We start from the raw sequence: 24,210 nt of genomic DNA, 5'->3' as shown, positions 1-24,210 counted from the left end.
GAAAGTTTATATTTATTTTTTATTTCTGAATTCCGTTAAGCAACTGTTCAGAGAAATTCAAATTAAAAGTTCGTTGTCAATATAATTCAGTATTTGATAAAGATCAGCAAGCTGAACAAATTTTTTTTAATTAAACCGTAATTTAAAAAATAATGTGAATATAGTGTAGAAAGTATGCGAAATCATGAAGAATTAAATCTCATTCCATATAAGAATTTAGAAAAATTGCTGAAGTCATCTAACAAATGACCAGCTTTCTTTTTGTTACGTTAGGATTTCTCCTACGTAATATTAACAATTTCTTTTCTCTCTATAATACAAATATGTAGCTTATAAAAACATTAGACATAATTTATTTTAAGATGATCTTCGTCAGTTAAGGTTGTCTCCTTCAGTATCAATTAAGATGATCTATATTATGATCCGGAATACACGAGTTTTGCATTAAATCTCTCCATTACGTAAACTCATTCTATTTCAAATATTCCTAACTGTAAATGGAATCTGTACCTTAAGTGGGATAAGTACCGACAGTTTTGCTATAAACACTCAACGGCTTTTACTAACTCAGCTATCGAGTCAGACTTTCGGACCTCGCCTTATTGTTTTGTATTTTGTTCGTTATTATTATTATTGTTTGTTTTTTTTCAATATCTGCAATGCAAAGTTGTAAAAACCATATACTTATCTGTAGATGTCCGGTCTTCCTTGGTTGTAAGGTTTATCCTTCAAAGGCGAAGAGGATACTTCATCCTACAGATTTATGCACCGTGTGCTATGATAGTCGGAGCTTCCTGGGTGTCCTTTTGGATTAATAGGAGTGATGCTGCTGGACGAGTGGCTGTAGGTAGGGCCATTCTAATCTACATTACTTTCAATGATGAATATGCATATCTAAAAACAAACGAAATGAATGTCGTATTTATTACTACTTATGTTTTATTATTTAATGGAAACTTTGACAAATAATGGCGGGATGGAAATAACGTTACTTCGCAAAGAAAAATGTTTTTGTGATACTAACCACAAGTCAGGACAATTACAGACGTAGGTGGATCATGTCATCTGTTTACAGAAGGAATCTCTCGAAGTTTGGAGGGGAAGGAGGTGATCCTTAATTCTTGTTTTGTCTTGGCTTGGATGCCCATAGCTGGGCATCCACGCCCTTGACCATAGTGTTTAATCTAAGTCACAGCTCTGGGTTAGTCCCGAGGGGGTGGAAAGAGGGGGGGGTTCCATTACATAAAGAAGGCTCCAAGACTGGTGTAGAAAATTATCGACCGATCAGCATATCAGGATTTGTTGTTAAAATATTGGAGAAGTTGGTCAAGAGCAAAATACAGGAATGGGTAGATGGAAATAGGATACTGTATGGGGGTAGCATGGTTTTGTGAAGGGTAGGTCATTCCTCAGTAACTTGCTCACATTTTATAATACAGTGACAGCTGAGTTGTATAAAAGGTAATGGGTTTACAGTGATACTGCTGGATGTTACAAAGGTCTTTGACCGGATACCACATGGAATTCAATCAGTAAACTGCAGCACATGGGGATGGATATAGGGTTGGTGAGGTGGATAAGAGGGTGGTTGATGGAGAGATATCAGAGAGTAGTTTATTCAGGAGTAGTGTCCAAAAGAAGACCTGAGACTAATGGCATGTCGACGGGACTATTCTTGGACCGTTACTGTGATTTGTACATTAACGATATAGGAAAGGATCTAAGAGGAACTGTTCAGTTGTTTGTCAATGATGCAAAGTTGGATAGAACAATAGTTAATACAGATTATATCAAAATTTTGCTGGATGATTAGGATAGATTGTGGCAGATTGGGAAAAAGAGACTGGATGTCAATTCAGGGTGGCAAAGTGTGAGGTTATGCATTTCATTTTGGGGTGAAAAGATTGATTACTAGCTGTATACCACTTTAGTGGAACTATAATCCAGATAATTGACGAAGCCTTGGGAAAGTTAATGGATAGGAAGTTAAAGTTTAGGGGGAACATAGCAAAAGTGGCTAAAACAGCACATCAGATTACTTGGTTATTGAAGAATACTTTGACGAGCAGAGACAAGAATATTATTGTTCCTCTTTATCGAGCCTTGAAAAGACCCCATCTTGACTACTGCACGCAGATCTGGGCTCCAGAGTTTCTTGGTGATTAGGAAGAAGTGGAGAGGATCCAGAGGCGAGTGACCAAGATGGTAGCAGGTCTATGGAATGAACCTTACGGGAACTGTTTGAAGATATAACCTGTTCTCGTATGGGTTACAAAATTGGTTGATAGACGGAAATGGGGGTGATATGATTGAGACATGCAAATTATTGAGAGATTTTTACAAGATTAATTCAGAGGAATTTTTCAGAACAGGTCTGGTGGTGAGAGAATTAGTGGCATCCATGGAAAGTAAGTGTGTAGTTAGAACTAGGTTTTTGCTTGGAGAGTAGTGAATAAGTGGAATAGGTTGCCAGAGTCGGTTGCATGTGCCACGACTGTGAATGAAGTCAAAGCAAAGTATGATAGACACTGTGCAAATTTTGTATAGTTCTTGATATGATGTTTAGGGCCTTCCTCGATGAGTCTATGTACACCTTGGAGTAGCCCGTAATAATAATAATAATAATAATAATAATAATAATAATTTTTTCCATTATCAATCACAATAATATGGTGAATATATCTTTTATTCATATTATATACATCAGAAGATTGTCTATATATGTCAACAAGTATGTTCTCTCCTGATTGTTTGTTTGTTTGTTTGTTTTGCATGGGTCACAGAATTAAACAAATATTTGATACAAATATACAAAAATATATGCTGCAAATGAACACAGCCATAAATAAACTGTGTTAACAGTACACAAGCCTCGTAGTTCATTTGATATAGGAACGAAATAACGGTGATGTAGAAGAATGTATTTGCAGTGCTTGTCGATTGAACAAATTAGCTTGTTACTCAGTCTGTCTTATGCAACAGTTTTTTTTTGTAACAATTATAAGGTCATAATTATGCCTTATAATTGTGGAATCTCAGGCTCGGGATTGAAACATTTTACGATTTTCTGGGAACATATTTCCAGACTCGTTTGAATGTCGCTGTTCGTTCATTTATCACTACTAAAAAGTATTCCCTCATGACATTTAAACCACTCCACTGAAGGTAGTTTAGATGTTCCTGGCTAAAATGAAAAGAAAAATTCAATTCTACTGCACATGAGAATATTTCAAGGTAGCAATTAGTGAGAGAAGAGTGCACACAAATGAATATATTGTACTGCATATTGTACTCCACATGTATACAATATGCATATAAGTGCAATTTACCTGTCATAATCAAACGTGTGCAATATGTGTTCCCATTTTCCATAAATAATTCTACAATACGCTAAACAAAATATAACATTTTGACTGATGTAGGAAAGGCTTTCCGTGTATTTGAGTTATGAATATTAGCAATCCATAATTCATCCATTTCCAAAAGGTTGTAAAACGCAGTCAGTATCAACTAAAGGTAAAATGAATGAAAACACAAATATTATATATATATATATATATATATATATATAATCTCAACCGTACACAAGTATAAGGTGATTATCCCTGCCTCCCGGTGTGTCCTCCGGAATACACCAGGAGGCATAGGGTAGAGACATAGTGGATACACCGGGTGGCAATATTAATTATAAAATGGTTAATATCTACATCTATACTCATCTTGAGAACCTCATTCTATACAGTGTCTCGTTTCTTAATTGATTTTAAGAACTTTTAGTAATATTTTCACATATGTAATTAATTGTTTAATTAATTTTTCGGCACAGAATTAAAATCCTTACCCAAAATCCTGCAGCAACGCGCGATAAAGTGAGATAATTGACCATTTCACACTACATTATAATTCATTAACGTATATTCATTAACTTTCATCCTCATAAAATTAATTAGAGATAGTATATCACGTGCTTTTATGGATTAAAAAAGAGATCTCAGCTGGTATCTCGACAGTCCTTTAAACAGGTTGATCTTCCAACAACTTTCCTGGCACCACACACTAAAACTGAAATGATGGAACAAGTGTCTGTGGCCTGTTAGACATTATTTCCTTTCATAATAGCTCTCAAATCCTTGATGCTGCGAACTCGTTTAGTTTCTACAGCGAGCAATCGACGCGTGTTTGGATCGACAATTTTTCTGTAGCTCCTAACTAATGGTGGTAAACAAGAGAGGGGGGGGGGGGACACGTGGTTGCTGGTGATGCATTTCCTTGTCAAACGCAGCTGCACTGAAAGAACTTCGCCTCAGCTGTAAGGAACATTTGGAGACTCTTTTACTCCGGATGTCTGCACTGAATGCTTTAGATACGTTTAGCCAACACACCGACACTATTTGTCAGGAGGTAGTTTTTTCCTCTCTCTCTCTCTCTCTCTCTCTCTCTCTCTCTCTCTCTCTCTCTCTCTCTCTCTCTCAGTCTGTCTCTCCTATCCTCTTTTCTTTCTTCTTATATACGTATGTGGTATTGAGAAACGTTTGGAACTTAGTCAAGTACCGATGTTAGAAGACAACAAACTGTCGGTTGTAAATCATAAATACATTTATTTATGGCTTACGTTATCTAGTTCAACACAAGAATGTATTCCTAGAAAAGACAGATATCTGCAATAAATTGCTAAATTTAGCACTTCTAAAATAAAATGTTAGCCTACTAACCTTTTCGTATCTGCGTATTATTTTATTTTCACGTGAAAAGCAAAATAGTATTCACAAAAAATTAAATACCATGGATTATATAATGATATAATATGCTGAGAGCTTAACAGATTACACCAGATTAGTTAAAGCAGTATCAAAAAATTCCAAGTGGCATTAAATAATTTCAGAGCAGAATCTGAAACTGGTAGAAATTGCACTCAGAGCTGTGGTAAGAAACGGACTATTTGGGCCTTGAAATTCACGACGTGTTGTTGAACAATTCTACATGAATGGTTTTCACTAAGAGACGTAGATTATTAGCTTATTCAACCGAACTGGTCTCATCTCATCTTCCTTTTACCCTCTTTTACCTTACGGTGCCGAGGGTTTTATATTAATCAACGGACCTCAAACCGTTCACAGGATAAGGTGGTCAGCCTTATGCCCCGTGTATCCTATGTCCGTAGTGTTGAGTTCTCAAGGCCGGTTTGCCTGCTTTGCGGGATGAAAAACCCCAGAATAAAATGGGGAAAAAAACCTACAGTCCACGCCCATGACCGGCTAACTTGGCTATGGCTGAGGAAGATCCTTAAGCTCCTCATGTCTCCGACGGGAATCGAACCTAGGACACTCCTTCCTCAGATATATGGTTGCGAAGCGCACAACAACTAGGCTAACCCCGCGGACACCGAACTGGTCGTTCATTTAATATTAAAAAGAGGAGGATAAAATTTATTAAGTTGAACTATCTCACATTCAGGAAAAGAGTGTAGACTTCTTTTGGCATCTGAAACATAATTTTCCAATAAATTTGTATCTTAAGACATATTTCGTTATTCTTTAGAAAGTACATGAACTTTGACCGACACGATTTCAGTTCGAATGTTTCACTTCCAAGAGAAAGTGCAACTGAATCGTCCTACAGTTATTTTTATTATATTATCTATATTATTAATCACAAATTATTATGAATTTAAATCGCCTTACTTCTATAGACGTTTCCAGAGTATCACTATACAGCGTATACAGTAGTACACTAACTCCGTATATTCTAGTATGATGATATCTGCCTGTGAAATCTCCACTGCTGAATGAAGACCTCTCCCGTACACGGTATTGTTACATCTGCTTCTTTCATGAAAACCCAGTCCATCTTGGAAAAGTATATATATACACTATCTACCAATAATTGCCCGAACACTCCCCCACCGTTATCTGAAGTTATGGAACATTCCAGGTTTATTAATAACATAAAATCAAGTGCACAGATAGTAAGAAGCAGTATTTCATCGTAGCAGTTGAATACAGGAGTTATGGCAACACGACGTGAACTCAGTGACTTCGAGAGAGGTGTCATCGTGAGATGTCACAGTGGTGACAGCCTAGTGGGCTATCATCAATGAATCGTTACTCATGATTTTAGTTAACACGTCGTTAATGTCTCTCCTTACCTTTCGTCGTTTAGTATTAGTGGCCACGAAGTTCAGCTTCTAATTATACAATGAGATTGCGCGTTATTATAATGATAAATATTTATAAATAATAATGTTGTTTACTTATCTTGATTAATATTAATAAAGAATAATACTTATAATCATAAGTATTATTATTAAATGACAGATATTTCGGATGATTCCATCTATTCAATGGACATTCATAAATGCCGTATGGTCGGTGATATGCCACTCCAGTCATCGCCAGCTGGTCCTGTTATATGTTTTTGAAGGCTTCAACTTTCTGAAGATCAGTCATTTCAAACATATTATCTATCCATCTCCTTGACGATCTATCCCTTCCTCTTTTCCCAGGAACTTTACCTTCTATTACTGTTTTGAGAATTCCTCCTTCCATCCTTTCAATATGTCCAAAATATTTCAAATTTCTTCTGTCAATCCTTAAGGAGCCTTAAAGTGTTACCATTATAAAAGTTATAAAGTTATAAAATGGAATATGTTTTATATGAGCATGGTGATGTTTCTAAAATAGAAATTTTCTAGTTCTGCTTAGCAGATAGAAATATTTATTTAATTTCCTTTCTTCAAGTAAGGACTGTTGATGCTAATGATTGATTTGATCTCTGCTTTAACGTAGATTTCGTAAAATTTTCGAAAAAAAGAAAATTCTAAGATATCCAAAAAGCGTATCAATTTGTTCGCTTTAATTTATTCCAAATAACTGCCTGCCAAGTACTTAAGGATTTTCACAAACAACCATGCGACTGTAGAATTATAATGAACATCCTGTTAGTTGAAGAGCTATTTTGTTATTTATTCGGTCAGCTGCACCACTTGGATGGAGCCGACAAGGTATTTTCTCCGCGAATTAGGACGCATACATGTTGGCTCTGAGACCCAGGTCGAATCTCTTAAACGAGCATTTAAAGGAAAAAAAAACTTTTCAGCTGATGGTGACTTTGGTATCTGAAGGAAGAGGAGGAGATAGAGTTTTGTATTATCTCCTAGTAAAAGAACATGCCGAAGAACACATGCGACTGGCTAACTGAAGATACTCATCTTATAGCTTAGCTGTCTATATGCTCTTTCATCTCGCAAAGAAAAAATGGAAAAGTTTGTTTTTTGTGTATGTGTGAGCGATAAGAGAGTAAATAATGACGACGTTGCGGTCCAAGTGGTTAGCGTATTAACTCTTCAACAAACAGGTTGGGTTTTCAAATCCCGCTGTGAGATTTGAATGGTTGGAAATTCATCAACCAATGTGAGACTACCGCCCAGCTTATTGGAGGCCTGAAGTGAAACATTTCTATTTTTGGTCTCTAGAGTAGGTTTTCCAAAATTCATAAAAAACAACAAAAAAAAAATGTATAGGTAATTAATAAAAAACAGAAAATATTTTAGCCAATCTGTAATACTGTAAGATTGCAATCTCCTATGTGAGAAAGTCACTAAATAATAAATATTTAAAGAAAAAAAAATTATTTCCTACCGAAAAGGGTGTGTATGAGGTGCTATAGCGAGATAAGTAAATTATCCATCAGTAACTGTAATTTTCTGTCCTATGCATGCCAATCTATACAATCCCATACATTCTATATAAAACTATAATTATATATATTTAATAAATGAGTAAGATATTTTTTATTAAAATGAGTGAGAAGTATGGCCGTCAGTAACATCAGATCTTTATAGTTAACTGTTTAGAAATCGCCATAACAATAGCTTCCGCTCTCAGCTTCGTGGTGAGATTCTCATATATATTATTTACATATCATTGTTTATAGACCTTCTCCATTCACATCTCTTTTAGACTATTTTTGATTGGGAAGAGCTATTTTAACGAAATGAACTCCTATGGAAAACAGGAAGAGAATTTTCGTATTCAATTATCAAAGAATAGTGTGAATTATTTAATAATGAGACCGGTTTAAATTCTTTCCGCTGATGACCAATCTATTGCAGTCTGATTGGTTGACTACTCTCTGAGCAATTCATACATATAAAGAGGTATCGCATATATACAAGCCGAAAACAGAAAGCCTGAGCAGCCCGCTTGTTCTCAATAGTTTAGAAAAGTGGACTCATCCTGCTTGGCATTGTTTTAAATACAGCATTCCAACCATCTAAAGGAATATTAGAACAGGTAGTGACGTATACGATATGCCATATATGACTAACTGGTGTAATCATCATCGCGCACGTATACGCCATGATAATTCCAGTCTTTACCAGGTCTTTAGATAAAATAAGCTCCTGACACTTTATATACGACATTGTTAAATGCTGCTGCATTTCAATGCATTAAAATGAAGACTAAATTTAGTTTGCGTTTGACGATTGGCTGCTGGACAGTTGCTAACTGCACTTCTTGATGCTCGCAGCCAATTAGCTGTTGATTCCGTAATTACAAAAAAATGGTACTCGATTCTGCACAGTCGACTAATATACTAGCAACGAGATGGGAAAAATTGAATTCATTAAAAGAGGAATTTTAACAGACGAATATTGATTACTGACTTTTATTATCATTAAAGTAAAATGCATGCACGAATTTAGAAGCGCCTTAAAACGTTGCAGTCGCTTAACCTACTAAAACGATATTGAAAAATATAAATACACCAAATTTTCAAAAATAATATCAGCTGCCAGTAGTGCACAAAACTGTTTATATTACTGGTAGAATAAATACAAAATGGGTAATAGAATAACGGATGCACGTACGTTTTCAAATCACTGATATAAATAAAAAATAAGCACAATAAAGGTGATAAAGTCATAAGATTTAAAGAAAACGTACGTGATTTGAGGAACGAATAAAACACGAAATAAATCCAGTGAACGCTGATATCGCGTTACAAAGAAAAATCAATTAATATTTAATTTCTGTTTTAAAATTTTAAAATTTTATTATTTATTTATAATTTTAAATTTTATTACTTATTTATAATTAATATTATTATATATTTATATTGTATTATTTATTATTAAATTATATTTATCTTTAATTCATTTTTAATTTAATTTAATTTTAATTTAGGCCTCAGAACACCAATCAGTTTCCACGAGGCCCTTTGGTAGGATAGATCTCATTGATTTTAACTTTTATGCTCAGAAATTCTCTAATAAACTTCCTAATGGAACTGCACTCAACTCCTGGTGTCTCTATGTATTAAACATATTGTACAAGTTCAATACCTTAACATTTTCTTTGAAACATCAGTTTCTTTGATATAATCCTGAATGGGAGTGTGATGTAGCTTATCAAGTATAGACCTCATGAAGAAGAAAATTACAGTTCATGTTGTTGAAAATATTAATTTTATTTACTGTATCTATATTAGAGCCTCCGTAGCTGAAGACGAAGCACTTTGTTCGGAAAGACCTGGGTTCGATTCTCGTCCATGACATGAGGAACCTTTATCTGGTCCCTTTCAACTAAAAGTGAGTTCTCCTGTTTCATACAGCGGTAGCGGTTTTTTCACCCGGAAACTCGGGTTTTTCGTCCCCCTCAGAACAGACAAACCGTCCCCGGAACACACACGAATCTACAGACAAAAATATACAGGGAAATTTTCCTCTGCTCTTGGTTCTTGGGGGGAGGGCCCTGTACAGTATTAGCTGCAGTGTTGTATTATGGATAGATCCATAATTGCGAACCTTCGATATGAAGACGACACCTAAGATGATGATGATATCTCTATTATATGTAATCAAAAGTAACATTTCCTAATATTTTAAATAAAATATTACTTTTAAGATTAATTTTTTAGGATTAATTTAAACACCTTTAAAAAAATTAAGCAGTTCTAAAATAATTCTGTGATATGGATACATACTTTCCTAGAGGGCGTTTTAAGTTATGATTATGTATAATTTATCTGAAAAAGTTTCGAGTTGAAATTAGTTTAGGTTTAGCGAACCATCGAAGCCATGTAATGCTAACGTACAACATTTACACAAGATTCACACAACATTTATACATATTGCTGTGCATTGGTCGAATTTAATTCAATAACGAGCACTACTCATTAAAAATGCGACGTTCGTTGTGAACTTTTTTTCCCTTCTTCTGTTTGTTGTGATATAATAGGAATCTAATCGTCATTCAAAAAAAAAAAAAAAAAAAAAAACTTTTGATTAAAATTAATTGGTCTCTCCGCCCCAAACTTCCAAGCCATTAAATTCGACTATAAGCATGTGTTACAATGTTACTCATGACACGATGCGATTCAGAAAACAGTGGGACTCAAAGCGCTCTAAATTATATCTCACCAATCTCACGGTGAGTCTGAGGGTGACGAGATTGCAAAATCTGCTCACTGCAGCAACTGTACATATGGTACGACAGTGGCCATAGACAATACATAAACGAATGGGAATGGCTGCGTCCCAGTAACACTTCTATATGGGTAACTGAAACATTTTCATGATTCTGTCACTAAGTTCATTTAAAAATCATCCGTGGCTCACGGACCGTACAATAATAGGCGGCAAGCAGGATTATGTTCGATACCGTAGTTTGCCGACCGCTGTTCTAGATCTAGATATTATGAATTATGACGCAACGTAGACTGAATTCGGTTATATCTGAAAGTTGAAAATCCCCAATAATCACATGCATTAAAGGTAATGGGTAGCGAGGAATTAGCAGAATATGGAGAGTATAGTTAGTTGGTTTGGTGAGATTTGCATAATATTAGACAATATCCTGAATCCCGCTAATATTTCAGATGTCAGCTTAAGTTACAGCGATTTCTGTAAGCATTCCCAAAAGCATAAGCCTGTAATGATTGTATTGTCTTAAATAGTTTACCTATTAGATAGTAATTCATGTACACTGATTTTTTAAAAAATGTATCCCGTATTATCTTCTGTCACGTTTTCGTTGGTGGAATTGTGTGAAACTTAACTCAGTTGTTTCCGAGTTATGTAATATATATTTCACATTAAATTCTTTTTAACTGAATTTTCCCGAACGTTTTTTTAAATAATAATAACGATACAACAGTTTGTGATTTAGAATGAAAAATCTCACTTCAATCGAAATTTTTATCTCGAAATCGAAGTTTATTTCCTTATAAAAACCATTCTAAGAACTTTATTTCCTATTTCTAAGAACTGGCGCACATTACAGCGACACCTGTAAACAACTGTAAATTATTCTTTTCTAGCATTAACAGCAACTATTTAGTTTAATGGAAAACCAAAATACGTTTATTCTGTGGGAATTTCTGCAGATTGTATCTATCACTTCCATTTGTTGTTATTCGACTATAAAAGAAAAATACATCGATAATGGCAAGAAACTGTTTCTGAATGCAGCTTATACATTTTCCTTGTTCATCCTTATACATATTCTCATCTTTAAAGTTAAGAAAATATACTCATATAGACGAATGTTCTGTTAATCCTTCACAATACGCATACAACAAAATTACGTATTCAGTAATCTTTTTTTTTTATGTGATCAATGTATGTACTGGTTTACAAAAAAGTTGATAAGAAAATAATCATTAGTTCCTGTTTTAATTTTTCCTTGTGCAATCTGAGAAATTGCTTTTATTTCAAATTGATTTACCTTAATCTTCAATGACTGAAGTGAAATTCTTTTGGTGGAAGAAAAAAATTTAAAAGGGCTTTGCTTGGCAATTTTTGCTAAACAAGTAAGGAAAAAGGACAAAGTATTTTTCACAGGGCAATACCAAATCAACTCGAGGTAAGCGTGAAGCAAACTCCATAAGTTATCTACCCTGTAGATATAAAATGATAAGCCTTTTTATGTAGCGTTTTTGTGTCACGTTTTTTTGTCAAGTTATTTGAAACGTTTTGAAACTCAGGGGCTACTCTGAGTGTCGATTCTTCAAAATTCAAGGAGAACTGGCCTACCAGTCCGGAACTCGGTGGGTTAGACGCCGTAGGCGCCAGGGGAACGGAACCCCCTTTCGAGCCTTCAAAATTCGAGTCATCAGAATGCATGGGTACATTGAAGGAGCCTCCTCGTAGATTGTGTTATATACAAAAGCGATCACTCAGAAATCACAATCGGGCGTACCCTGGGCAACGTTGGCTATCCTTCAGCTACCGGAACAATCATGCGAACTATAAATCAGCCTTCTTCAAAGCTAGCTTTTAAGACGACTTCAATAAATATTGAAGGGCTGTCATCTGACATGTGTGATACACGCAAATGTGATGTTTTAGTTATGCAGGAGACACATCGAGGGGTAAACAGCAGTACACCAAAAATTTATGGCATGAAATTAGTGGCTGAGAGACCCCACGAGAAATACAGTAGTGTTATATTTGCTAAACCATACTTGATATTAAATCTATACATATGACATCCCATAATAATATAGCGATATTAACCATTGAGATCAAGTCCTGCACAATCACATCGGCATATAAGCCACCTAATGAAGATTTCGTCTTCAAAGAACCTGCCAACTTTAACGCCCAGAAGGTTAAAATAATACTCGGAGACTTTAATTGTCAGAGTTTAACATGGGGGCTACAAAATGACTGGCAGGAATGGCGCTGAGCTGGAAAATTGGGCTGAGAGAGAAGGACTGAAGCTGATCCACGATCCCAAGTTAAGACCATCATTCAATAGTAGAAGGTGGAGAAGAGGCTATAATCCAGATAACATCTTTATCAGTAAACAAGTAGCCGTGCAAGCGACGAAGATAGTAGAAGAGCCGATACCAAGAACTCGGCACAGACCTGCTACTTGTGAAGTCAGAGGTACTATCTTGTAAAGGTACTATCTCTGTTATCAATCCAGAGATAGTACCTTTTAAGCGACGGTTTAATTTAAAAAAAAGCAAGATGGGACGGATTTGCGAAGGAACTCGATCAGACAGTAAACACTCTTGAAGCGGATCCAAGTGACTACGAAGAATTCGTGAATACCATCAAAATAGTATCTCGGCGGCACATACCACGAGGGTGCAGAATTCAATATATCGCTAGGCTTAATGAAGACCAGACGGAACAAATAAAAGAATATAAAATCAGATATGACGAGGATCCTTTCGCTGTAGACACAATTGAGGCAGGCGAAAAACTGATGGACAAACTCACGGATGGTAGAAAGAAGAGATGGATGAAGCTACTGCAGGATTTGGATATGAAACAGAACAGCAGACGAGCATGGAAACTGATGAATAATTTAAGCAACGATCTAACTAAAACAGAGGTCACGCCAAACCAGATCGCTTACCAGCTATTATTGAATGGCAGGACAGACAAGAAGATACTGAAAACCAATCTTTCGCGCATTAAAGAAGCTGAGACTAATTCATTAGCCTTTCTGTTCTCCGAAGAAGAACTAAGAAAAGCTATATGTCACCTGAAAGATAATAGAGATGCTGGCCCGGACGACATTAGGACAGAGCAGATAAAGCGTTTCGGTCCAGTAATGATCCAATGATGACTGGTGAAATTGATAAATAGGTGTGTAGAATCTCTCCAGTTTTCCAAATTACGGAGGAAAGCTCAAGTGGTAGCTTTACTTAAAACAGGAAAGGAACCTACAGAGTCGGAGAAATTTTGCCCTCTTTCTCTTCTCTGCCACTTGTATAAAGTTTTTGAACGAATGATTCTGGAAAGAATTGCAGCAAACATTGACGAGAAACTTATACCCGAGCAAGCCGGTTTCCGTCCCGGAAAGTCCTTCTGTGGCCAAATTCTGAATCTCACGCAGCACATCGAAGATGGTTACGAGAAGAAGCTTGTGACTGGAGCAGCTTTTATTGATCTTTCAGCAACATATGACACTGTTAACCACAAGAAACTATTGGTCAAGCTGTAACAAATAACGAAAGATTTTCACCCTCATGAATGTAGTTAAAATCATGCTCCAGAATCTACGATTCTACGTAACTTTGCAAGGAAAGAAGAGCAGATGGAGAAATCAGAAGAATGGTTTACCTCAAGTCAGCGTATTGGCCCCGATGCTCTACAATATTTATACTAACAATCGGCCAACACACCCATAAGTGAGGAGGTTTATCTATGCCGACGACACAGCTATATGCAGTCAAGCAAGGAGTTTTGAAGAAGTTGAGAAGAGGTTGACAGAAGCCTTAGAAATACCCTCCAATTACTATGAGACAAATTGCCTGAAGCCTAACCCAAACAAGACTCAGGTATGTGCTTTCCATCTGCGCAACAGGGAAGCAAAACGCTAGTTAAACATTGTCTGGAGAGGAAAACGCCTCGAACATTGCAGCAATCCCAAATATCTTGGAGTTAAGCTGGATCGTACCTTGTCGTATAAGGTACATTGCCAGGGACTAAAAGGAAAAATCTATGCAAGAAATAACATCATAAGAAAAATGACCGGCACCACGTGGGGATTTCAACCAGAGGTACTTCGCTCGACGGCTTTGGCATTGTGTTTTGCTGCAGGGGGAGTACGCTGCCCCAGTGTGGGAGGCATCCGCCCATGCGAAACACGTGGATGTGGCTTTAAATAACCGGATGCCTAACACCAATCCCAGCCAAACAGCTGTATTCCTTAGTAGGCATAGCGCCACCAGGCATAAGACGTCAAGTGGCCGGTGAGATGGAGAAAAAAAAGCAGATGACGGACGAAAGACATCCAATGTACGGCCATATCATCACGGCTTCTCGACTCAAATTGAGGCATAGTTTTATGCAAAGAACTAAACCATTGATCCATAAACCTGAGGAGCGACGCCTTGTTTTATGGAGGGAATCGGTTCACCTTCAAGAAGCCCCCAATAATTAAGGAAGAGTTAACCAAGGGATATCACCTACCCTATAGCACCTGGAGGACTCTGAACCGTCTTAGAGTGGGAGTGTAAAATGCAGAAGTAACCTGATGAAATGGAGTTATGCAGATGATGACAGCTGTGACTGCGGAGATGTCCGAACTGACGAACATCTTTTATGTCGTCCAGATCTAATCGATGTGTGCTCCACGGATGACATTCTGACGGTCAATGATAAGGCGATACAAGCCGCTGTTTTTTTTGGATGGAGAGGATATGATTGGTGTTCCGGACTCGGAAAGTAAAGTAAGTATCAGAATTCAAGGAGAATTGGCCTACCACTCCGGAATTGGCGGGGGGGGCGTCGTAGGCGTCAGGGGGGCGGAGCCCACCTAGTAGTGCTATAAATTTTCAGAAGTTCCATTGTGCAGTTAACGACAATCCCGGCACTAAAATATGAATGAAGCTTATAGAATACCGATTCTCACGCATTATATGCCGATTTCCAAGCCATTCTTCAGTATGGACTTGAATAACTTGGTTACATTAATGGTGGCAAATCTCAGTCCTGTTTGCTTCAAACCCAAAGGTCTTTTTCTCCTATTGGCATTTGATAATATTTTAAATTTCTAAACGCAATGAGATTTCGCTTGTTGAAATCATGAATATACAACTTTCTTTTTAAAAGCAGCTAACCAGCTAACTCCTATTTGTACCCGTATAGGGAGTAGGCGGGGCCGTTTATCCTATCTTTTTATAAAATTTAAAAAAAAAAAAGATCAGAAATATCATTCACATCTAAGATTTCTTGAAAGAAATTACGTATGGAATGAATTTTTAATATGAATCCACCCATGAAAGATTATAAACTAATTGTGTATTAAGAGTAACGTGAGTTGGCTATGGGTTTGGCAATATTCAAAAATCCTTCTGTAGAAAACGCATGCATTTTTTTCAAATTATTTCAGATTAAACAGAATAATAGTCGTACGATGACCAGTTAGGCTCATCTAACACCTAAACACTATTTTTGAATTTGTAAACTAATAATGAATGACATAAATCATATTCATCCTGCTGTTATTTGACAAGTAATTTAATTTACTAATACTAATTAAATATCTAATTAAAACATAATCGATATTTGATATTAATTAAATATCGATTATGTTGAAACAAACTCATCAGTTATCATCAGTAATATTCCCTTACGGTACGCATCGTCTTATATAATTTCTCAAGGACCGAATAAATTATGTTGGAGCTCTAATGCCAAAAAAAAAATAATAATAATAACTTGGACAGGCTTCTAATTTATTTTCAAAAGTTCATCTTTTGCTTTCATCTTCGTAAACAACTCATTAAACTCAAACTCAAGAAGGAAATAGAATTAAAAAAACACTTGAGAAAGTGTTCTTTTACCTCTCTTGACATGTAGAAAACCTGTTTTTATCGACTAATTAAAATCAATTACTGTCTAATTATAACCCATTTAAAAGCGCTGAAAGACTCGTGCAATTAACACGATGCAAGTAAAAATAAAGCATCCGAGGTTGACGCTTTCGTGCAATTCTCCTCTTCCGCGGAATTATAATGTGACAGTAACGCCTGCTAACAGCTGGGAAATTGAATCTCCACAGGGGCGAGATGCTGAAGTAATATGATCACTGAATGGGAACTCAAGCGAACAAATTAGACTCAGACACTGCAGAACGACTTCTGATTATTCTGAAAACGAACTACTGTAAATGTGTCTAAGAGCATTAGTTGTTTTATTACGCTAGTCATCTTCTCTTAGCAAGAAGAATGATTACAAAAATAAAATAAGAAGTAATGCTGATCAGCCGACTACTAGTTCTACTCACGGAAGTGCTTATTTGATACCTTGATAATTGCAAAATAGATGGCGCCTTTGGAAAATCGACACTTATGCAAATTAGAACGAAAATTGCAGTAATGGGGTCTGATTACTGTTCAAATATAAATAGTACATTTTTATTGCTTTTTAATAAACTAAATCGTACGGCTAACGCATTGAACATCACCCAAGCATCTCACTTCACGTTTTTTGAAAATGCCACGTCTGATTAAATGTCAAATTATCTACACTTGCTGTTGCTGCTTTTAATTGTTATCAACGCATATCCTGTATCAGGTTTTTTAATGTAAAGATTGTAAAGAAATAAAACATTTTAATTACTTTTAAATTATTTATTTGCTCGTTTAATTACATCTTTAATTTATCTGCATGCATATCTTATTTTGTGAATGACTGGTTTATTATTAATGGCTAATACCTGTTCTTATAGATCTGCTGGTTTTGCTTTCTCTTTTCAAAAAGATATATATTTGGTCTAAAACCTCTTAAGTACGTCATGACATTATTTGGTTTGCTCATAATGCACCAGTTTGATTTTAAAATCATATAGACATTTCGTCGATGCAATGTTTTTATTTAATTTCTTTTAGAGGACCGTTACTTTGACAATTTATCTACCACTTTTGTTAAACCAGTAAACAGATGGATTATTAATAATCCACCTGTTTCTTGTATGAAGGGAAATTGGTTAACATTGTCGGCTGTTGACGTTGTTGGTAGATCACACCGGTCTTCGTCAATCAAAATTTTTCTGCCACTGTGGAACTTTTCCTTCTATTCTCTTTGTACAATTTATTTCTCTAATGCAACAAAAATCTAATAATAGCATCATAGCAGAGGTGTAATCATAGAACGAAGCTGACATATTTATTTCCCCATTGCACAAGACAAAGCGCTATCATTTGTTGAGTCATGTTTAGACTTTTTTTTCTGCCTAGTAAGTACAATGCCATTCAGAGTGCGTTGCTATGGGCTGTAGTATTCTTACGCACAACTTATCTTTAATTTTTTGATCTCCCCTAGTCCAACCAGATTTTATCAATTTTAGGACACTTTCTTGCTATGATATTTTCAATAGTATGCGTCAATGTAGGTTAAATAATGTAGATTCCCTACTTTAGAATTAGAAGGGAACATTTATACTACACTAAATAAACAAATTGAGCTCACGCCATGCGAAGCATATCACCAACATAGCGCTACAATTTTAAAAACAGCAGAGCTGACTGGTTTCTCAAAAGGTGAGATATCCTGAATGTTTAATCAGTGGAAAAATAACCCCAAAGGAGATACAACAGAGTACTAAATAGATGTTTCTAATTCAGTGGTCAGTATGTTTAGAAAAGATTCCAGATAATGTAAAACAACTTAGCTGTTCAATGGTATTATTGAACTATAGGTTAAGATCATTTTGGTGATGGAAGTCACGTAAACGTTTCTTCAAACATGCACCATATCCTACAGTTTTATGTCATCTTTGAGATTTTCAATATTTTTGTACTTTTTTCTTTTTTCTACATGTCTAATCTTTCTTAGTAACCTCATATCACCCGTCATATTTATATTCTATATTTTTTAAAATCTTCCCATGAAGATTTTAAGAAGAAATCTTAGAATCTTAGAGTCGTTCTAATGCGATGTCTTTTTTTCATGGACTTGTATGAGTTTAGCTTGGATTTTATCGTATTTTTTTCCTATTTGTCCTCTTTAAGATTTCATTCCCGTTTAAATACTTCCATGCCATCAATGATATTTTATGTTTGAGTTCTTTCTGTTTTTTTTTTTTTTTTCAGCAAGATCCATAACTTTATTCTGCTGAGAACTAGACAATAATCACCTGTTATTCGAAATCCTCTAGACATTACTATCCTGATAAAATCTGAAAAAAAAAATGACCAACAATCTGGACCAAATGAAAATTCTCTTGTTTCGTGTGTCTGTGTTCTCTCGATGTCAATTTATGCACATCGTTTAGTTGTAAAGTAGATAGACAGTAAATATGTAGCTTGTCTGGCTGATTGAACGACCAGTCAAGAAGCTATAGGTTCGAATCCTACTTGGAATGGAGCGTTATGGATGTTATGCAGATGATATGTAGCTCCTATTTCAGCCCCTTTAAAGTTATTTTAGTAGCCGAATTTTCGCTGTTTATTCTAGTTTTTTTTTTTCTTTCTATATGCATTGTTTTCATAATGTTCATGTCATTTCAGCCATTGGAGCAGTATACTTTATTTAAAATGTTCCTGTCACTTCAAACTTCGATTATTTACATTTTGTTACATTTTATTTTTGAATCGGGAAATGTGAGCATGTTCTTACAGCTTAAATAATAAACTCGTGATGTATCGCCTACAAGAATTAGAACAGCTGTTGAGTAGTAAGAGACTGCTTCAAACGATGTTTGTCGACCCATAACGGACACACTTTTGCAGAATACAACGATTTCCGCGTAGGTGGTTTCAGTGTGGCAGAGTTTGTCTAAACATATGTCATCTAGTGTTTCAGAACAATGCACACTTGGCACCAGTGAGATAAGACAGCTGCGTCTCATCGGTGATACTGCTAATGGTAAGTAAGCACAGGAGTCGGTTAATGAAAATGATTAAGTATTAAGCATTATAGATTAAGAAGGGTATGTAGAATGAATTTTGTTTATTTATTAATTTTTTTTTCTTCAAAATGCCATTATTTTTTTCGATAGACAGAAGAGAAGTAGCTTTTCTAAAATACAAAATATATAATGAGGTTCTTTGCACGCCTTTAGTTTTTCAAATCCGTTAGTATTTTATTCAGCGGAAATTTAGTTTGCAAGAAACTTAGCAATGTCTAATAGGTTTGTGAATTCTTGTAAATTTTACCAGGTAAAAAATAAGAAATAAAAACAATCCGATGATGTCTATTAGTGTGGTCGGGTTCGACATTAATTAACGATTAGTGCAAGCTTTCTTCTTTGATTAAAGTAAACCAAATGTGTGCTGAGCTTGTTTCAACAAAAGCTCACCGACCAACGCATGTTTAAATATTAACAAGATCTCGTACGTTGCCCTAAGTCTGCACACGTTCTACTGTCACGCATACCCAGAAAAACACTCTTAAAATTTTTACATTAATAGCGGGTTTTTCCCCAGAAATAACCACTCGTAGTGGCGCTTATTTAATATCTAGTGTTTCATTTAGAGTTTAATTTCTTGTTTCTTTCCTGTTCTAAAACTGTATAAAAGTATTGAGCAAAAAATTTAAACAATCATAAAACAGATGCTTGAAATGTTGCTGCCTTATATAACATGCACCTGATCGATGCTGGGAGTGTTGCGTAATCAAAAATATAAAAAGTGCAACACGAAAAAGAAATGTAGAAAAAAAAAAGGAATGTGGTTTACTACATTTTTATATCAATTTTGCCTATTTTTTTAGGAGTACCCCTTGTCCTTGACTTTTTACTAAATTTATTTAAGTATTATTGATATTTTAGAGACAAATAAATTAAAGATATATAGAAGGAATAACTTTGAACACACCTTTGTAGGATATTCGAGGTGGTCTGCTTTTGGAGCAACATCAGGCGTATGACGATTAATATTTATATAAACACTGTAGAAGTACCACCGAAAGGAGGGGGAACGGAAATGTGGAAATCGTAAAATATGTGAGCTAGAAATGCGAATAAAACAAAGGTATGTTAAATCAAAACCGAGTTTTCCAGGATGGACCATAAATTCTTTGGGTAAAAAGGAGAAAAATAGAATATCTTTAGGAGAAAGAAGAAGGATAGAATATGATGAATCAAGATTGCGGTTGGAGTAACAGGGTATGAGCTGTTTCGAATGAGTGGCGAAAAACAGCCAGTTTTCTCATAAGCCTTTAAATAAATTAAGTAAAAACCCAGTGACATTATACAAGGAATACTCCTAAAGAAAAAAAAGACAAAATATCCATAAAAAGTAATAATAACTTAGGAATAGATGGCAAATTTCCCAGAAATAATATTTATAATGTGATTTACCATTAAAGCGTTTTATGACAAACTCGAATAAATTTTCTTTTATTCAAGCGAATACCTGAATAATCTTGGTGATAATATAGAAGTTATAGTGATTAGTATATAAAATAAATGAATTTCCAATGCAGACAACAGATAACTTAAGAACTATCTTGGCGTATTTTGGTGAAGAGAACGCTTTGGTAAACAAGACATCCTCAATGGCATAAGAGACCCGTGGTGAATTACTTTCAATTTCCTGTCCTTTTATTTCAATATTTTGTTGACACATGCAATAATTCACTTTTCGTAAGTTGTGTCCCTCCCAACAGACCCAAAGAAATTTGAAATTTCGTTAGGTATTGTGCATGTGTGTGTAACCAAAAACTGAAAGCTAGCATTTTATTTTTAAACCACTAATGAAACGGTCTAACTTTATTAAATTTTAACAAAAAAAATTACCAAAGTTTTTAACAGATTGTTTACAATTTTCTCCCAAAATTTTTCTAATAGGCTGTTTACATTGAAAAGTTTTAGTAACAATAAAAAAATTTCTCAGTTGTTGTTCTTTCTTTTACAGTGTATTGTTTGATCTATTATTTCAGGTGCTACAACTGTCCTTACCCTCGTAACTATGGGATTCGGTGGCAGAGCTTCTCTCCAGAGAGCGACTTATGCAACAGCGTTGGACTGGTTTGTTATAATGTGTTTCACGTTTGTGTTCGCCGCTCTTGTGGAATACGCGTGTGTGAACTTTGTGGATAGATACGAAACTCATAAACTGCAGAAAAAAAATGAAAAAAAGAAACAGCCTGCTGAAAAGGAGCCCACACCAGAAAGAAAGGTAAAGCTAATCATATCTGTTTTCGTTTTAATTATACTTAAAAAGTTGTTTACTAAACAGTTGGTTTACACATCTTTAGACATTTAATTGGCGCTGGTGTCGCACGTGTTCCATAAGTATCTATTTTCTCTCCTTTTGGGCGTTCTAGGAATTTCTTAATAGTACCTCAGGAGGTGTTAATATCCGTCTATTTGCACTCATATAGTTTTTTTTTTTTTTCATATAACAATTTTACCAAATTTTACTATGAATAACATAGGTTTTGTTTTATATCCTACAATTTTAATGTAAAATCCAAGCTAAACGAATGGAAGTAACAGAACATTATATGCCACTGTCGCTAAAAAGTATTTCCATTTCAGTGATTGAAAACAACCCAACTGAATCGAGGTCATTTCTCAATAAAACCGACACATTGATAACATGCCCAGCATACGCAAAGCCCATATTACATTGTGAAAGACACTCAGAAGTGTACACATTAATCTTAGTTTGGTGATAATGGTGTCATTACCATTGACTAATTAGAAAGATTAGCTGCCAGACGGGATGTAGTTCATGGAAAATAGGCTTCTACATCAATGTAACAAGTATGATTTATACCAATGTATCGTAAAGTTTTTCAGACTGTTCCAAATTGTTTTCTTGGAACGCTTCTGAAAATTTTGATAAAAAATTTTGAAAACTTTCCGCCTGGAACATAATTTAATCAAGAAAATAAAAAAATATGATGCATCATATTACAAATAATAACAATTATCATACCTGTTCTAGATATGTCAGTTCAAAAAAAAAAGTTTCCCCACTCATTAAAGTTTTTTTTTTTTAATTGCCTTCAATACTAAAGCGCCTCTGTGATTAGGGAAACTCCCTAATAAGCTTTTGCGGAATCTTAGGTTTCTGCTGAACGCATTTTAAGAAAGAGTGGTGTAGATCAGTTTAATTTATTCAATGCCTTTAAGCATCTCGATATATGAATACGCCATCACTGTGTACCTCTACCAAATGTCTGTAAAGCGTGATTTTTTTTTAATACAGGGTCAAGTATCTGTCAGTGCTGTTAATTGTCACCTTAAGCATCAATAGCTGATTTTTTTGTTCTCAGGCAGAAAAGTATTTTAAACGAAATAAAAAAGATTTGCTGTTGTATTACATACATTGCTCAAATCATTTGAAAATTCTTTGTTCGTTAATTTTCTAGGTTTAAATACCATTGATATAATAAGCAGGGTATCATGTTGTTGTCGACTTCCTGTTTTCGTTTCAGGAATCTTTACAATTATAGTTTCTGGAATAGTTTCAAAAACAAACACATTCGTTATGTAATGGAGATGGAGAATCTGCAAGCAAAGCTGGCGACAGGCGCTATCTAAGAACAATTTTCATAACTCAGAATCAAACAAATAATTCTGAAATAATTAATTGCATTTAGTTGTTTAGAGGGACGTAATATGTATATATAAAAACGAAGAAAAAAATTATATCTACCCTATAATATAAAATGATAAGTCTTTTTATATTATAGGGTAGTTTCAAATAACTTGACACATTTTTTGTCAAGTTATTTGAAACGTTTTGAAACTCAGGGGCTACCCTGAGTGTCGAGTCTTCAAAATTCGAGTCATCAGAATTCAAGGAGAACCGGCCTACCGGTCCGGAACTCGGATGGGGGGGGAGTAGGCGCGAGGGTGGGGGGCAGAACCCTCCTTTTGAAGACTTGACACTCAGGGGCTACCCTAAGTGTCGAGTCTTCAAAATTCGAGTCATCAGAATTGAAGGAGAACCGGCCTACCAGTCCGGAACAAGTTAAATTCCAGAAAGAAATTATATATATACTAGGGGGGCGTAGCCCCCTAGTATATATATAATTTCTTTATGGAATTTAACTTGTATAATCCCTACTCAAAAATATCTGGAATCTTGTATAGTGACTTACGTCTGAGTTCACGTCAGCGGTCCAAAACGTTTTTCTGGTGGAATTTTTCACTGCGCATTCTAACTGCTATACTTGCTTTCTTTTAAATTTATGCACGTTATGTTTTTAGCGGCCCGCTGAACTTTTTTTTTATGTCCTACTTAAGCAAGTTTGAAAACCGATACCACATCGGCATTACTGGTGATGTAAGCTAGAGATAAACTAAATCCTTGGTCAAAAGGTCGAACAGACGACTTTTTCAAGGTATTTCAAGTGTCCAGTAAGTAGGGTGTTGGCGGTCTCCCACTGGATGAGATAAAACAGTGGTAGATGAAATAATCTACCACTTAAAGATATTCACAAATATTCCTGTCGCATGAGGATTCGAATAGAGAAGCTGCTGGTTGTACAGAGGCGACGATACCTACTTGGTCAGGCTTATGATTCCTAGCTAAAAGAAAAGCATAACAAGCATTGAAGTTTGTTCAACATGAACTGGTTGTCCGTGGGAATTTTCTTGATTTTTTTTAATTTTACATTTTCTCTGATTTTTAAGTTTAAATTAATACTTTTAAGTGTAAGTGTTACACTCTACTTTATAGTTTTTTAGTTAATTAGCTGATGAAATTTGGAAACTATTCAGTTTGACTTCACAGTTAGCAAAAAGATTTTATATCAGTTTTTAAGAATTTGTGTAATTTCGTCTT

At 35.3% G+C, this 24,210-nt stretch overlaps 1 protein-coding gene across 1 annotated transcript in view; it reads left to right on the top strand.

Annotated features, from left to right (window-relative positions):
- Positions 1-24,210, top strand: part of LOC150104169 (gamma-aminobutyric acid receptor subunit alpha-6-like) — a 176,806-nt gene that overhangs the window by 127,431 nt on the left and 25,165 nt on the right. The window contains exons 7-8 of the mRNA XM_090396789.1: positions 695-847; positions 21,350-21,588. Of these exons, the coding sequence (XP_090252915.1) occupies positions 695-847; positions 21,350-21,588 (392 nt within the window). The remainder of the gene's footprint in view (positions 1-694; positions 848-21,349; positions 21,589-24,210) is intronic.

Source organism: Typopeltis vanoorti, chromosome 8 (assembly GCF_054136105.1).
Source record: "Typopeltis vanoorti isolate ZY-2024b chromosome 8, IOZ_Tvanoo_1.0, whole genome shotgun sequence".
Classification (NCBI taxonomy): domain Eukaryota; kingdom Metazoa; phylum Arthropoda; class Arachnida; order Uropygi; family Thelyphonidae; genus Typopeltis; species Typopeltis vanoorti.
This window is presented reverse-complemented; position numbering and strand designations above follow the sequence as displayed.